This window comes from Phalangium opilio, unplaced genomic scaffold (genome assembly GCF_054372755.1).
Source record: "Phalangium opilio isolate 3A_F unplaced genomic scaffold, DU_Popi_V2 ptg000194l_1, whole genome shotgun sequence".
NCBI classification, from domain to species: Eukaryota; Metazoa; Arthropoda; class Arachnida; order Opiliones; family Phalangiidae; genus Phalangium; species Phalangium opilio.
In genome coordinates, this window is record NW_028324212.1 from 2,152,665 (window position 1) to 2,170,198 (window position 17,534).

The window sequence follows — 17,534 nt, forward strand, 5'->3', positions numbered from 1 at the left end:
AGTGAAGTCGATAAAGTACCATTTAAAGCGAGTCATTGGAGAAGCGCGATTAACATTCAAAGAAATGCAGACCATACTTTGTCAAATAGAAGCTTGCCTTAATTCAAGACCGTTAACACAGATGTCATCAGACCCAACCGACCTTTCCGTACTCACGGCTGGCCATTTCCTGATCGGAGCCGCCTTAAACGCAATACCTGAACCAGACGTTACTACAGTCAAGATAAATCGATTGTCCAGATGGCAATTAAGTCAACAGATGGTGCAACATTTTTGGCGACGATGGCAATCAGAATATATATCCAGACTATATATATCTGCTGCGCGTCTTATTTGCGAAGACGCAACAGAACTAGAAAACCTGCAAATGGATGAAGACTTACCAGATGTAATATGATATGAGTCTGTTAACCACTGTACATAATAAAAATGAACCTATTACTTAAGGATAGTGTGTTGTTTTTTATCATCTTCATTGGGAGTAAAGCAACCAAATGGAAATATTTTCATTCTATACAGGGGTTTTGGTAGTATAAAAGCTTCCAGAGAGCCCCTTGAAGCGATTTTTCCGTCGCTACAGCTAGACTTTTAGTGGAGCACCCCACCAGGCGTTGTTGTCCACAAATAGTCTATTTATTCCAGGAAACGTAACCTTCTTTATCCTTCTGTTACATCAATACTATTAGTTCCTACAAAACCAAACTTTCAGGATATTTTAAGCATGTGTTGAGGTAGCTTTGCGCCGAGATTTATACAAGTCAGTGGGGGGTAAGGCATTAAAGAGCACCACTAAAACTAGGAATCTTCCCTATCTTTTAACATTGAATGCGCATCTTCCAAGGCGAATATCACCGATTACGCTGATCGGTCCGATGTGAAAATTGGGATTTGGTAGCGCTAAGTACTTGTCTTTCGTAAAATTAATCAAAGATTTCGATAAGACTATGTTTGAATTTTTCCGCTAGTCTACCCAAAGTTCTATGGAACCCGTATCCCCCTCTTTCCGTGAACTGTCAATGCAGTCCGGAAATTGGGAACACGTTTGCTCCGATACGCAAACTGCGAACGCGGTCACGTGGGGTGTGACAGACAGACACACACACATACACGTCCAGTGCAATACCTCTCCGTGACGTCATCGTCACTCGGAGAGGTAAAAAGGTAACTTTCGCCTTAACGAATTGGTTTTTTCCGAATTCTGATACGTTTCCAAACTCACCCAAATACTTTCGGATGAGAAGGGTTTTACTTTGAAAAAAACCCCTTTCCCTTTTTTTTTCGCGACTTTCGTCTCTTTAAACTTGTCATTTGGGTTTATTTCTTTCTTAATTCGAAAACACCGTAAACGAGATTTCAACATCCCCGAATTATTCGGTTCTCAAGAAATCTATTTTCGGAATAATACAAAAAATAACCTTCAGGGTCAACGGGAGATGGGATTTAATATTGACGGAGGGTACGTAGGTAAAAAAATCCAAGAAGAACCGATATTGTTAATTCTCTTGGAAGGATGAAGAAAGGAATTCGAAAAGAGAGAGTGAAAGGGTTTGTCTCCCCTTCCACCCTCTCTACCGCGCGGGCCGGACCGGGCAGCCGCGGCGATTTTTCCTTTAGAAAAAATTGCCGCTAATTCCGCGGCGCGGTAATTATTTCCGCGTGGCGCGACGCGTCAGGTTAATTAAAAAACGCTTTTTTCCTTTCTGACGTTTATATACGAATTACTCTTCCTTACTTTTCTTATTCGTATTTTATTAAACTTCATAGAAGGACATCGAATGATACCGTTTGAGCATCCCGCTTCCGTTTCAATAGTCGGTAGTTCCGGTTGCGGAAAAACGGCGTTTTGTGGTCACGTTATTAAACACAAAGACGATATGTTCGAACCTAAAATAGATCGAGTTCATTGGTATTTTTTCGAATATCAACCTTTATATGATGATATGAAAAGAAGTTATCGCGTTAATTTTATTCGAGGATTACCGGATGATATTTCGATATACGACGGCAGTAAAAACGTCTTGTTAATCATCGACGATTTAATGAGCGAAAATCAATGCGCGTTAATCGCCGATGTCTTTACCAAATACACCCATCATAAATCTTTGTCGGTCTTCTTTTTAGTCCAAAAGTTATTTCATAAAAATATCCGCGAAATATCTTTAAACTCTAAATACATCATTTTATTCCGCCAAATTCGCAATAAAATGCAAGTTAATTTTTTGTTTAAGCAAATCGATCCTCGTAATTGGAAATTTATACAAGAAACTTACGCCGACGCGACTAAAAATCCTTATTCTTTTACCAGATGTGGATTAGGGGAAGTTATGAACGAGCCAAAAGGCTCACTGTGGGGGCATTTTATTTACGAGTGAGAGGAGTAAGATGACATATGGACATAAGACATGGTGGATGTTAAGAGAAGTAACACGGGAAATTGAGAAAATGGCCTCCGAAGTCGAGCTTAAGAACTCTTCGCGACCTATTATGAGTATTAACAGCTCTAAAAGTTATGAAGAAGCATCAACTCAATGTAATTTTTATTTAATGGTCAAACAAAATATGGGAAAGAAGTCTGATGGTTGTAACATAGATAAAAAAACGACAAAAAGTAACGAAAAATCGGAAAAGATAGCCAAGCTTTTTCCGCGCTTTCAATCAGTTTCAGCCCAGTTCTTGACTGTAATAAACCCCGTCACAATACCACCAAAGAAATCGGATGTTAAACGGAAAGGTATTTCAACTGCTGACAAATCAACCAAAGTCGACAGTAAAGTATTCAAGAATGTATCCACTAATACAGAATCAGTGGTAGTTGGGACATTGCTTTGCGATACTTCAAAGCTGATTAATTTTTATTATCACGAAGAATTAAATTACGAAGTAAGTTAATTAGTCCTCGTTTTTGGGTTTCGGCTTTGGGCTTTGGCATTAAATTCAGTTTTTCTAGTGCATATTGCAAATACTTATGATTCGATTATTTAGGTTAAATGTGACAGTCGTTCTCAACCAATTTTAAAAGTCTGGAGAAAAATGCTATTGGACTGATTAATGAGGAATATAAAATAGAACCATTGGAGTTAGTGATTTCGGAAGGTGGGCAATGTAACCTTTACATCCTATTCAAAGCTGTGCAAAAATACGAACTCAAAACGGAGAATCAGGCATTAAACATGGAAAACCTAAGAAATTTACTTGACATTATATCAGGTCGAATTGGTCATACATTTTGCCCAGGTGTTAACGGAGATAAAATTGAAAGTGAAACTAGTTCCGCAAATTTTGTTCTGCCAAAAGGTTTAAAAACCTTAAAGTACCCTTTTATGAGATACCAAGCAATTAGGTGTGAAATATTTTATCAGCATAATTTTAAAAACATTTCTAAACATCCTAAAAGCAAGCAGTGTCATTTTTGTGCTGTCATAACAAATCAAATTTTGAAAACCAAGAAAAGAATGGCCTGTGAAACTCCTACTCGAAAATACAAGCGCCAAAGGATTAATAGTAACTATCCGATTAAATTTCTAATGCCTAAAAGCAAACAACAACGGCTCTCAAGGGTTCAAAAAGTAAGATTTAATTTGAAACGAAAGATTTCTAGCCTGGAGAACGAATTACAAATTCGGCAATTAGAATTATCCGATCCGTATTCTCATGAAATGTCTCAAATTGTTGATAAAATAAATCAAGAATTTAAAGTCAATTTGGACAAAACCTTGGACTCAACAGATGGCTTTACAAAACGCCTCTTAAAGGAATCATGGGAACGAGATTCTCTTTTATAAACATGGATGACCAAAAGGATTTTATGTTGGATCAGGCGAATTCTTTGAGTACCAAGAGAAAGAAGAAATGGAGTGCCATAACTTTGAGAATTGCCCTAGCCGTATATTGCCGTAGCCCAGCAGCTTACAAAGCTTTACGTGGTTTTAAAATTTTGAGTCTCTCTTGTGAGTCAAGTCTCAAACAGAAAACAAATAAATTAAACCTAAAACCAGGGGTTCAAGAACAGTTTCTTGCCGCCGAGCAAAGGAAATATTGTCTTTTCAAGGAGGAGAAAGAATTAAGGGGTGAACCTGTACCTATGTGGGAGGGTATTTTAGTGATGCATGAAGTTAAAGTCATCAAAAAAGTAATGTGGAATTCCAAAAGCCACGAATTCGTAGGCTACGCAATGAATGAAGATGACTATAGTCAACTTACCGATATATATATAAAGCTGTCTCACCTATATCGCCCTCACCTACCCAATACGGTTTACAATTTTTATGGCGTGACTTGACCTCTGGATATGACGTAATTGGCCCTTATTTTACGTCAGCATACCCATTTGAACAAAAATTATTAGTTGTTTGTTTATACGATACTATAGAAGCTTTTCACATTTACGGTTTCAAGACAATGGCGATCGTATGTGATGGAGCCAGTGAAAACCTAGCGTTAATAAAACGTACAATGGGTGTTACTGGGGATTTTGGATTCGAACTCAAAGAAGAAAATTCAGCCGTGCTTTGAGAACCCCTTTTCCTAAGAGCACAGGAAAATTCACTGGATTATATGCCCCTCACACCAGTTGAAAAATGTTATTGGTCAACTGTATGCATGGAGAACCGATGGACCAAAGGACTTTTCAAGGAATAACATTTACTTTGGGTGGCGACAACTAGAGCTAGTAAGAGAAAGGGACAAAGAGAGGACCAGAGCCAGTCAGTTGCGTAGAGCGCGACGTTTGCTAGACAGTTATTTAGAAAGACATGCTTGGACCAAGCTGAATGTACAACCATCAAGAGAAATGCAACAAGAAGATGTGTTATGCGAATTATTTGAACATGCAATGGGTGATAAAGGAACAACCCAGAGTCGAGAGAGTGCAATGCAAACTTATAAGTTCCTACGAGCGTGTAATCAACTTTTTGAAAATGGCTTTTTAACTGGAAAACGCATCGATGGTGGAAGCTCCCCAGTAATGGAATCAATTCTCCAAGGTTATAAATACTTTGAAGACTGGATTTTAAAAATTTTACACACAGATCCAGAATACAATTTCAATACTTCAAGGCAATAAAAAGTTATTTCTTGGTAAACGTGGGATTTGTTAAGATTGGTAGTTTTTGGTTTTAAAAATTTGGTAAAGGATTTCTTTGAACGTTTTCCCAGTTACTTTTTATCGCCCGTTAGAATAAACGATAGCGCAATAGAAAGCCTTTTTTCTCAAATAAATATGCCACAGGTGGTAAAATTACTTCCTTGAGTTATGTATCTGGACTTAAAGCTAGGCTAACACGACGCAATGTGCATGGAAACCACCTTTGGAATAAAGATTACCGAGATCAAATGCTCTGTGAAAGAGATTATGAGTATTAGAAAGTTAACTGAGAAGTTTAAGTGAGAAAAGCGCAGGTGATGCCACTAACCCGACTTGTTTTTTAACATAAAAGCACCAAATTGCCGAACATATTTTAAACATACTCTGAAAAAAGTGAAGCATTATCATTCAACTACTAAATAAGATTTCTATACTACTTTAAATCAAATGCCTTGACTAAATTTGAATATTCTTTTGTTTTTAGGAAAAAGTATTACCATTTTTTACCTACTCAAATAACGTTTTCATCATAAAAAAAGGATAATATACAAAATCGTGGAATACTTTGGCTTTCCTTTTTCGATGATTTCTCTTGACCTGATTGCATTTGTTATCATGAGAAATACCAGATTTTATACTTTTGGCATTCAATGAGTTATCACATTTACTAACGCCTGAGAAGGAGCCACTAGGGCTATTATCACATTTAGATACGGAGAAGAAGGATCCACTTAGGCCATTATTACATTTAGAGATGGCTGTGGTGGACCCACTAGGGCCATTATCACATTTAGAGACAGCTGTGGAGGACTCATTGCAAATAATTGGAGAATACGATCCACGTTGACTTTGGTTGTCAGCGATGTTATTAATATTGTAGAAAATTCTTGGCTTTTTCATGCTAGAAGACTTGGTTTCAGGATTCACAAAGAGCTCTGCAGAAACTGATGTGGCAGGATAAATTCTTCTTTTTGGAGGTCGTTTGACTGAAATGGGGGACGTCAGTACGGCGCAGCTTTCTGTAGTTTGGTTAATTTTGCATTTTTTAGCTACTTTTCCCTTAAAACTGGAAGTTTCGGAAGACTGATCGCCTTGGAATACTTCTGTTGCTTTGGGTTCTTTCCGTGTAATAGTTTTCATTTTCCCTTTTTCAGTAATCTTCTCTACTTTGGACAACTTTTCAATTTTTTTTTCGCCGTAACCTTTTTAGGCTCCTTCTTGTTTTTGGATTTTTTATCTTTTGAAGAATTAAATTGATCCCGTAGTGTGTGTCCTCCCTTACCAGTTATCTTGTGACTAGAAAAGATCTCCTGAATGCGAGCGTGAACCATTTTACGAGGCAATCTTTATAGAAATGTTCTAAGTCAAAATTATCCATAGGTGTAGTTTGTGGAATCACATCGTAAAATAATTTCTTTTGGTCTTCCGTTTGGAGAAATTTGAAAGCTTCATCTGCACATTTCTATTAAATAACATAGGTAGTTTTTAAAATTAATGTTTGAGTTTTTACTCTTCTTACCTTGATCATTTTGGTCCCATATTTTGATAAGTCATTTTGGTTAGCAAGATTATCTTTATTAGTTGCCTAATAAATAGTAAAAAGCATTTCTTTGGAAAGCATAATTTCCCATTATCGCGGTTTTTAAGTTTTAATGGTAAATCCCTCTCTTTTTCCTCTACATTCATCCTCAGAAAGCTGACGCATTTCAACTATTTATGAAATGCTAGCTTTTGTTTAGGGCTGATATTTACGGCTCTTTTCCATTTTTTCTTTCCTTTTCTCAGGGTTCTCCCGTAAATTTCACCCCTTGTTCCACCACCTAGCAAATATAGGCCAGCCGCCGTATTCTGCAGGCTTAGCCTTCCGCGCCCACTTGGATTCTCGTCGCTCATTGGTCCATAGAGAACTGGATTCTGGCTTTTGATTGGCGGCTTAGGTTTCGAGGCGAAATTGGATTCTGGGCTGAGATTGGATGTTCATGCAAGCAAGGAAAGATAGTGGTTCAGTTCAGTTAGCTTTTCAATTGACACTGAACGTACGGTGTAATGTCAGCATTTTGTGTCGGTTATCGTCAAAGGTCAGTGCAATAACCTTTAACCTCTATGTCTAGGTTCTTTATGCCATCTATTTCGTGAACCTTCAAATAGCAGACTATTTTCCCCAATTCCCACATGTTTAGGGTTAGTGTACTGTATCTTGGTAACATGACTCTGGAATGGAAGTTTATTCAAGTATTTAATGTGTAACGATAGTGTACTTTATGGTAGACGAAGTAAAATTTTACATTTTAATAATATAACTTCACAATCTTTACTAAAATATAGCATTGTAACAGGGGTTAATTCTGGTCGTCAAAAACCTTGTAGCAGAGGTGTTTTATCATTGAAAGGGGCGTGTGTAGCTGAACCATGCAAGGCTATCTAAGATATATTGTGCGCAATACACTGGTTAGGCTTTAGAGAGCCCATTTGTCTTTATGAAAGAGAGATTCTAATGCACAGAAATTGAAGACGTAACTGTTCTGATATACCATTCCAGTTCACGGGTAGAATGTATCATGTCACCAAGTAATAAGCTGAGAAAAACAAGCGTAAAAACGCTGCTGTAGGTTGAAGAAGCCTAAAACAATAGATTTTCGGTTATAATTCCCGGGTTTAATCTTGGCATTTCTAATTTCTGTTAGTCCTGGATGAGTACTTATTGTTGGTATCGAGTACCTCGATCGAATATCACTACAGGTACTTGTACCAATAATAAGTGATACATATCGTGAAGATTACCAATTACATGAATGACATTCGACATATAAATGCTCGAACGAAAGGACACCATTAAGACTTCACCCTGTTTCGATAGTGTCGCACACTCTATGGTATAACCTTGAATGAAACGTATCTTATTGATTGCGTTCAACTAACGATTTAACTGACGATGTAGCTTCTCCAGTTTCACATATAAAGACGACACACTTCTATATTAGGCAAACTTACACTCTACTATCACTTAAATCAAAGATTTGCATAAATGGTAAATTAGGCAAACGAAAAAGTCGAAACAGGAAACTTCTTGTAATATGTCGGCTTCAATCAGTTTTATTCATACTTTCTACCAAAAATACTGCAGGCTTAGCCTTCCGCGCCCACTTGGATTCTCGTCGCTCATTGGTCCATAAAGGAACTGGATTCTGGCTTCTTATTGGCGGCTTAGGTTTCGACTTTCAAGACGAAATTGAATTGCGTATGTCCACCAAATTTGAAATACGGTTTTTCGAAGGGTAAATCGTTCAGCGTCATAAACCGGTCAACTAACCGGTGCTTTTGCTTTAGTTTCTGATGCTGAACGTAGCAGACTACACTTCATCATTGTTAATGGTGACTTGGGGAGTAGTACGGTTAATATTTGCCTACGGTTATATGCCTATTTGAAGGAGGGCGATTTACTTATCGTCGCATTGGACGGGTATGTTTTTATTTAATTTATTGCAAATTATTTGTACCAATATTGTTAACTAAAAGTAAACGTAAATTTCTAGTGTAAAGCGTTTCAGCTCGTGATCGAAAATTACTTCAACCAAGGCTTAGATGTAAATTATATAAAAAGGACTTGGTTTGCCCAAGCCTTAAAATCAAAATGATAAGAGTTTTTCTAGTTGACTGAAGCGCGGATATTTTTTTTACATATAACTTTAAAGACAATACGAATTTTACTACTCTTTAGAATTTAATTCAATCACCTGATTTTACTGGTAATGGATTTATTTCCTTTAAATTAATTGAAATAAAAAATTACTTATCTCAGATTTTTCAACAACAATTCCATTTTCCTAAAACATTCTATCTATCTCGATAACGCGTAACACGACGCAAGATGCAGAGGGCAGTGCAGCGTCCGTGAGCATGGATCGAGTGGGCTATGCCCTGCCTGGCCAAGTCAGCTGACTTAGGTAAAATATTTATTAATTCTATGCGATTTAATTCTAGACATTCTTGAACGAATCATCTTGTAAACATTTTATAAGACAGGCTTCTGCCGCTGGGTTTTTTTCTGAGTCAAATTTGCTTTTTAAATTTAAGAAAAATTAATTTCAACTTTTTTTTCCTCTCTTCAGAAATTTAATAATGATAGTGTGTTACATATTTATCCAAAATTTATATTTATTAATTAACACACTGTACATCGCCTTAATTTGTAATTTCGCGCTTGGAAGAGGCTGAATTAAAAATATTGATTTGGTGACAGGGTTTAGTGATCGTGTGATTTAATTATTCAATTATATTACCATTAATTTAAACCAACATAGTGGTTATCGGTGGCACCAAATATAATCTGCACAGTTATCGTTGGAAAAATGGCCGTTGTTTACCGTTTTGAGGTTATGTTAGAATAAGCACTAAATAATTAAAATTTAAATTGTTAACCTATAAGAATTATTGGAAAAGCGTCATTTAAAAATATTGTATGATTTGGTGACAGGGTTTAGTGATAGTGTGATTGAATCTATCATTTATTTTACCAGTAAAAAACGTATCTTCGTAGCGGTAACTGTTGGCTGGTGGCAACAGTCGAGAAACCAGGGAACGAACCCTTGTGCGTATTTTGCATTAATCTACTTTAAACAACAAAAATTGATTTAATTTAAACAAATTACCTAATTAGCGGCTATCGTTGGCCGATGGCACCAGGTGAAACACCTTAAAACATACGCTACACGGCCAATTGGTCTCTAGTCTCTACATACAATCAGCTGTATTTAAATTTTGACCGAGGCTTAGTGAAATCAGTGAATTAAAAAATTATCGGCTAAATCCTAAATTTAAATTCTTTTGCATTAAATTATAATAAGGTTTAACTTACGAAATTAAAATAAAATGAGGACGAATTAACCCCTTCTTTTATGTGAAAAGTTAAAAAATTCGCCTTAAGCTCGACATAGCCACACCATGCCACACGCGTTGTCTAAACAAAAATCTTCGCTCAGTCGCTTTATTAGCGGTAAAACAGCGTAAGTCCAACAGTACGTTTCTCTATGATTTTAGCTAGGATTAAACCACGTAAGTCCAACAGAATAAAAGGTCGTAAGTTTAAGTATGTGCTTAAAAGTACAAAAAGTAATACTTAATATTAATTGATTTCAATAAAACTTCGGAAGGCACCAAAAAAGTGTTAAGGCCCGTTCGCAAAGGCGCTTTTAGCTCAAGCTGATTGCTGAGAGAGTAGGCGGAGTTCACTCTCGGCGTCTTCTATGACTGTTCTCAATAGAGCTTAGGCGGGTTTCATACGGGCTTAGGCTGGTAGCAGAGGCTGATTGTCGGAGTCAGCCTCGATCTATCGCTGCTAGATATATAGCTGATCAGCGTTATCTTTTGTCGTCTACTAAAACGCGCAGAAACGAGCTTTTCGTGCTTGGGTGGGTAACATGTCTCTAAAATAAAGTTGCCGAATAGGCTTTAAAAGCTGAATAGAGAGCGAAATAAATTGAAAATTTTGGTTTAGCCTTAGCAAAGCTTTACCTCGATTTCCATCTTCTCACAATTCCTATTTAAATCTATCATGTCCTATATTATCCTATAATTTCAGGAAAGGTCCTAAAATATCCGATATTTTTTACTATGTCGAAGTTTTCTTATGGTGTAGCATCAAATTTATCAATATTTAGCTCTTTTATCGCGATCACATTTATGAGATTTTTCTACATAATGTACGCCAAATAATAATATATATAAGCATTTTTATTTAAAAATTTGCCTTTTATTTATAAGTTTTGGCTGCTCTCCCTGGGTTCGTCCTCTATTTTTTTGACGCCAGTGATAAGATTCAAGAATCAGCGCGACCATACCAGCGTCTATGTGAACGAATTCGCGGAAGCTGAAGCTGACGGCGTAAAGCAGACGCTTATCGAGTAATTTAGAAGCGGGAACTGCATTCTGTTCTATGAGTAATTAGCTTGAGCTAAAAGCGCCTTTGCGAACGGGCCTTTATACCTTTCATTTAAAACCGTTTTCAGACCTATCGAATAAATAGTCTTCAAAAAATGGTCGAGTAGCTTTGGCCATCATAGGAAACATTTCCCATGTTATTCCTATGGGAAAATTTCCCTTTTTTTGCCGAAATGACTGAATTTTTTTATGGAAATGAAAACCACCCTTAGCAACTTTATTTTCTATAAAAAAACTAATGGAGGGATCTCTTTGAAATTTGAACCACATATTAAGGGTCCGAATTTTAGTTCAGTGGATTTTTTCAAAACAATTAATACAATACAAAAAAAACTACATCCAAACTAAAAACCCTCCTTATACATTAAGAGCAGTATGAGGTCTTATCTAAGAGAGCTACCGCTCTCCTAGAATAAGAATTATTTATAACTTTAATTAATTTTCTTTGGTAGTTTTTTATGCCGAAAACCTCTTGCAGAACCTTAAATATTTTTTGCAAACTTTTTAAAAAACCGGTTTTTTTCAAGGGAAAACGGTACGGATCAGTTCATAAAATTACATAAGAATTATTTGAAACTTTAATTTATTTTTTTGGTAGTTTTTTATGCAGAAAACCTCTTGCAGAATTTTGAATATTTTTTACAAACTTTTTAAAAAAAACGGTTTTTTTCAAGAGAAACGGTACGGATCAGTTCATAAAATCAAATAAGAATTAATTTTAGCCATGATTTAATTTTTTGGTAGTTTTTTACGCCGAAAAGCTCTTGCAGAACCTTGAATATTTTTTGCAAACTTTTTAAATACCCGGTTTTTTACATGAAAACGGTACGGATCAGTTCATAAAATTAAATAAGAATTATTTATAACTTTAATTTATTTTTTTTGGTAGTTTTTTATGCCGAAAACCTCTTGCAGAACCTTGAATATTTTTTGCAAATTTTTAAAAAACCGGTTTTTTTCAAGGGAAACGGTACGGATCAGTTCATAAAATTAAATAAGAATTAATCCTAACCATGATTTATTTTTTGGTAGTTTTTTATGCCGAAAACCTATTGCAGAACCTTGTATATTTTTTGCAAACTTTTTAAAAAACCGGTTTTTTCATGGGGAAACGGTACGGATCAGTTCATAAAATTAAAAAAGAATTATTTGAAACTTATTTTTTTTGGTAGTTTTTATACCGAAAACCTCTTGCAGAACCTAGAATATTTTTTGCAAACCTTTTAAAAAACCGGTTTTTTTCAAGGGAAAACGGTACGGATCAGTTCATCAATTAAATGATCGTGGAAACAGAAAACGATACCGGATTTCTGTTGAAAAGAGTGAAGTTGCACCGAAAAGATTTCCTAAAGTTATTACAGTGTTACTATGATTCCTTTAATACCATCACTGCGAGTGTCCTAGACGACTTCCAATATTTTTAGGTCAATGCGCGTCTTTCACATTCACTTTCAAGAAACACTCCTTGAAGAGCAATCAAGTTTCTTTCGTTGTGCAGTTTTTCCTGTCTCGTTCAGTTTGCGCGTATATTTTTTTATAATTTAAACAATTGACATACTTATAACCTGCCAGTTGATTATCGTCAAGAGAAAAATGTGTTTTTGAAACTAAACTTATTTAGGTAATGTTGCTACGATATTTCGCGAGTTTTATTTTTCATTTTCGCGTGAGATTTTTCTCCTTAAAAGTATTACCACAAACCAAATGGTATCGCGACTATTTCCCAACGATTAACAAATTTTCACACAAAAATAATATTCATAAAACCTAACTTAACTAAAACTTGCTTAATAAACTTAATGTGCTAAATTATATAGTGACAATTTTCACGGATTTACTCGTCTTCATCTTTTGGAGCGGAATCAATACTTTGTATAATGTTACCCAAGGAGTGACAGACGAGTTTCAATCCCCAGCCACGAAACATATTGCGCTATATTGTTTAAAAATTACTTTAAAAAAAATATTATTAACATTAAGAAAGAATTAAAAAAATGAAACGCCAAAAAATAAGAAACATACATAAAAAATAAAATAACAAAAACGATTAAGGAAAAACAAATAGACCATGTAAAGGGCGTTTCATGTGGCTGGGTAAAAAAAGGGTGGTATTTTGTGATTCTTTGATCTTTTCCGCTTTCCAATTATCAAAATTCCTCGGCATAACCATTATTTTGCGGTTGGCGGTAGAGGAATTTGCAAGTGCCTTTTAAGCCAACGCCATAGCACCAGACTGTAAAAGAGCGCTAGGCTAGGTAAGGCCACTTTTAGATTTCGCCTAGTTTAATTGGTTCTTCCGTTTCGCAAGGTTCAATTTCTGGGTAATCCATTTGCGTCAATGCAGGCCTCTGTTCTTTAAAATATAAAATTTAATCCAATTTTTATTTTCTTTTGTTAATGTTTGAAAGTATCCAGCCATGAGTATTTATAAAAATCTTTCACCAGTTACCACTTGTTTGAAGGTCACGTTGTACTTTCATATTCCTAGTTTGAGTATATTTCCTAATTCATAGGAATAATTTTCAATTGCTACATTTCCCTCTTCTTGTAATTATTTAAAAAAATTCAGCCTTTCAATTTATATTTGATCTTCTGGTATAATTGGGGCGCGCTGCTTATATTTTTCAACCATGTGATAGATCCACCTACGGCCCTTGTTACTTTCTATACTGCGCCATTTTTCTACCGGTTCCCTTTTCAAAATGTAATAAAAATATGCTAGAACATACAAACCGCAATCCCAGCTGTTATTCTGAAGGGGCAGTGTTTCATGAATGTATTTTTCTTTTCTATAAGCCTCGTTTCCAAAATGTTCATTACTTATTTCTCTCATTTTGTTGAAGTGCATAGCGAGTGTTTCACTTTTAGTGCCTTTATTATCATTTTCTGTTAAGGGTATAGAATCATATATTTCCAGAGAATCACATTTAATTAGTCCTAACATCCAGTGGTCGTGGCGTCCAGGGCATCGGGGCAACAAAATTGCTATATCTCTTTTGCGAGACCCAGGTACATTATGTTTTTTAAGGAAATGAAAAACGAGATTGTCGTCTTCTTGAATATCTGGCAAAAACATATACTGATAAATAGTGGATGTTACAAGTACATAGTCATCTTCTCTACCCATGAATCTCAGTAAAACAAACATTGATTTGGCTAAGTAGCCACCGTCTATGTATTTCTGAGGTAAAAGAGTTTCCAAAAAATAATTTCTTTTGAAGTTATCCTGGCAAATTGATTCATATTCAAATAATTCAAAATCAATAGTCTCATTATGACAGTAAACAAGGAAACAGTTTTTTTCTTCCTTATTTCTATTCTCCTTTAAATTTGATTTGATAACATTAGTTGTGATCTCGTAATAATCTTTACTTTCCAGGTCAACTTTTATATCTGCATCCTTCAAACTGCAATCTGTTAAAGAGTCTTCAAAAGTAAAATTTTCTAGATTAGAATTTTTAACTGGAGTTGACTGCAAGCATGTTTTTTTTTCTTTTTACAAGAAATGTTGCAGTTTTTTGTTCTCTGACCGTTTCCTTTTTCGTATCAATTCGTTCAGGTTGTAATGAACATTTTTTTCCTCTTTGTTTCGCAACGTTTCCTATTTTCATCTTGAAAGAGTTCCGCTGCTCTCATGTGATAGCAACTTGGCGAGTGATTGCACGTACAATAATCTTGTTCCAAGTTCACTAAGTACACCTTATCACCGATGGGATTACGTACCAAATAGCATTTGCTAACTCCTTCATAGCTAACTGTATTGTTTTCAATGCACAGCAAGGCCATATCGTCAGCTGTTGTATTTTCTTTTAGGTTTTTAACAGCTTTGAAAAGTTTAGGATATTTTCCAGAGACCACGAAGTCCACTATATTTTCACTTGGAAAACTATCATACTGGGGAAGATTTAGTGATTGTTTGGCCTGTCCCAACTTCTCATAACCTTTATTAAATGTAATCATTATATCTATTTGAAAAATTATGCAACTCAAGATAATACCGTCAAATCTAAGAGTTTTTACAGAACTCTGCAAATCATTTTTAAAAATGGCGTTCAATTCATAAGAGTCAAAGTCTTGATTCTGGCCGTCATGCAGTCAGATAAGCCGTTTCTACAGTGAACTATTGTAAATTTTTTCCAAACGCTTTTTAGACCCAACAAAGGTATAACAAAATTTTCGAGAAAAGGTTTGTCAGCCTCGATGCATGACCTTTGATGGAGCATAAATAACACCGGGAACTGAGGGTTTCTTGGCAATTCTGTGTTTCTCATGGAAATACCTGATATTAGCGAAAATATCCTCAGCTCTTGGAAGCGGATACTTTTCGGTTTCGACTTGCTGGTTCGCTGTCAACTTAAAATCACCGCATATTCTGACTTCTCCGTTGGCTTTCATGACGGGAACAATGGGAGCTGCTGACTGGGCATATGGTATTGGCGATATTATGCCGGCCTCCTTCAGACGTTGTAGCTCCGCGTCGATTTTATCGGTGTAAGCGTATGGTACTGTTCGGGCTTTAAAGAATCTGGGCTCGATTCCGGACTTCCGGTGGAGATGTACCTTCACATTTCTCAGACATCCTTTTTTCTCCTTGTCAAAAACGGTGTTGTGTTTGCTTAGAATGGCTGAGAGAGTTTCGTCGTAACTTGCGATATGAGATACTGCGTCAACTTGAGGTAGAACAGCATCTTGCAGAATTGGTAGCGACGATGACACCCATGACCTTCCACAGAGTGTGGGTCCTCTTCCATTGTATATGATGATTGGCAACTTTTCCGTGTGAGCTTTGTATTTCACAACAACTTGTGTGACGCCTTGTATTTCAATCTGATGTCCGGAGAAGGATTTCAGCCGTATGTCGCATTTCTTGATGGCTTCTTTCTTGATAATTGCGACAGCATCGTGGCTTGAGATTAGTGAAACGGCGGATCCTGTATCGACCTCCATGATGGTCTCTACATCGTTGATTTGACAGCGTATTTTATAAGGTTTGGGCAATTCTCCGCCTTCTGCTCGTTCTGGTATATGGTAAACGTCTTCGTCTTTGAGTCTGATGGGTACTGTGGCAGCAGATAGCGCGAAGACTTCGTACTCCGGTTGATCATCATCGTTCTCAGCTACGTAGTGTGTTCTTTGATCGTTCTTTTTCTGTAGTCTACTTCGACATGCTCTGGCAATGTGACCTTTCTTGTCACACGAGTGACACGTGGACTCCTTGAACGGACATGTGGCAGGAACGTGATCTTGACTATCGCAGCGTGAGCATGTTGCTGTCTGAGTTTGGTCTCGCCGTGATTGATGCACCGGTTTCGACCACGCTTGGCTCTTTGTCTGATGTTTGCTCTTTCTAGCTGGGCGTCTTCTCTTCGAGAGTACTGAGACTGCTTGTACTTTTTCGGATGGCTCTTGATTTGGTTGTCCTTTCATGGCGTGGACGTTCTGCATGGCTTGCTCCATGGCTTGCGCTATTGCCATGGCCTTGGCGAGTGTTAAGTTGTCTTCAGCCAGTAGCCTTTTCTGCAGGGAATCGTCTCTACATCCACAGACAAGTCGATCTCTCAGCATGTTGTCCAGAGATGCTGCGTAATTGCAGAACTCACTCATCCGTCTAAGTTCTGACACGTACTTAGCTATGGTTTCGCCTTGCTTGCGATCCCGGGTGTTGAATTTGAAGCGCTCAACTATCTCCGACGGTATGGGATTGAAATATCCTGTCAGAGCTGCGACTAGGCTGGCATACCCTTTGTCAGTCGGCTTGTCGGGTCCCACGATGTTTCTAAGAGTAGCATATGTTGCCGGGCCAATTACGGTCAACAGTGTAGCTTTCTTCCTGGCCTCATCAGTTTTCTCGTTGGCAATGAAGTATTGTTCAAGTCTTTCGGCGTACAGAGTCCATGAATCTGTTTCCTCATCGAAAGGACTGTAGTGAGCGGTGACTGACATGATTTTCCTTCTGTCGTCCTTGCAGCTAGCTGACAATCTTCTGATCGGCCTTGGTATGGATACTGTGATGGCGGTGTAGAAACTCGCGGTGCTTTATCGTTCAATTGTATCTCGCCTCCGTCGCCATTTTGTTGTGTTTACAACAAGTAACGATAACCCGACTTGGTATACGATTAAAATAGTTTATTACATAAATTATGGTCGTTGATTTACATCATTAAAAGATAGCTAACATGATAGAGTGATACCGGGATACTGACTTGATTAGATATTGTGGCTATAGCTTATATACTTCATAGTAGGTCAATAATAGATTAGATAACAATAATAGGTCAGATTAGGGTAATGTTTTTTATGCGAACACAACAGGTCTTGGAAAACTTACGATCGTATTTTAAACCTTTCTCAGGCCTCAGATAATAATAACATCTGTTTATCTCTTCGTTACCCTTTTATGGTTTTGAGAATTTTCTCCACATAATCCTGTCTGATCGTATAACTTCGTTTACTTTGTCCCTTTCCACTTTAAAGATAAAAAGGTCCCCTCCTTTTGGTTCAACATTTAGTGAAA

At 36.8% G+C, this 17,534-nt stretch overlaps 1 protein-coding gene across 1 annotated transcript; it reads right to left on the reverse strand.

Annotated features, from left to right (window-relative positions):
- Positions 1-15,211: 15,211 nt before the first annotated feature.
- LOC149622672 (uncharacterized) lies at positions 15,212-16,963 on the reverse strand. Its single transcript, XM_089853581.1, has one exon. It carries the CDS (start codon positions 16,961-16,963, stop codon positions 15,212-15,214), a length of 1,752 nt encoding a protein of 583 aa, XP_089709707.1.
- Between the last annotated feature and the right edge of the window lie 571 nt (positions 16,964-17,534).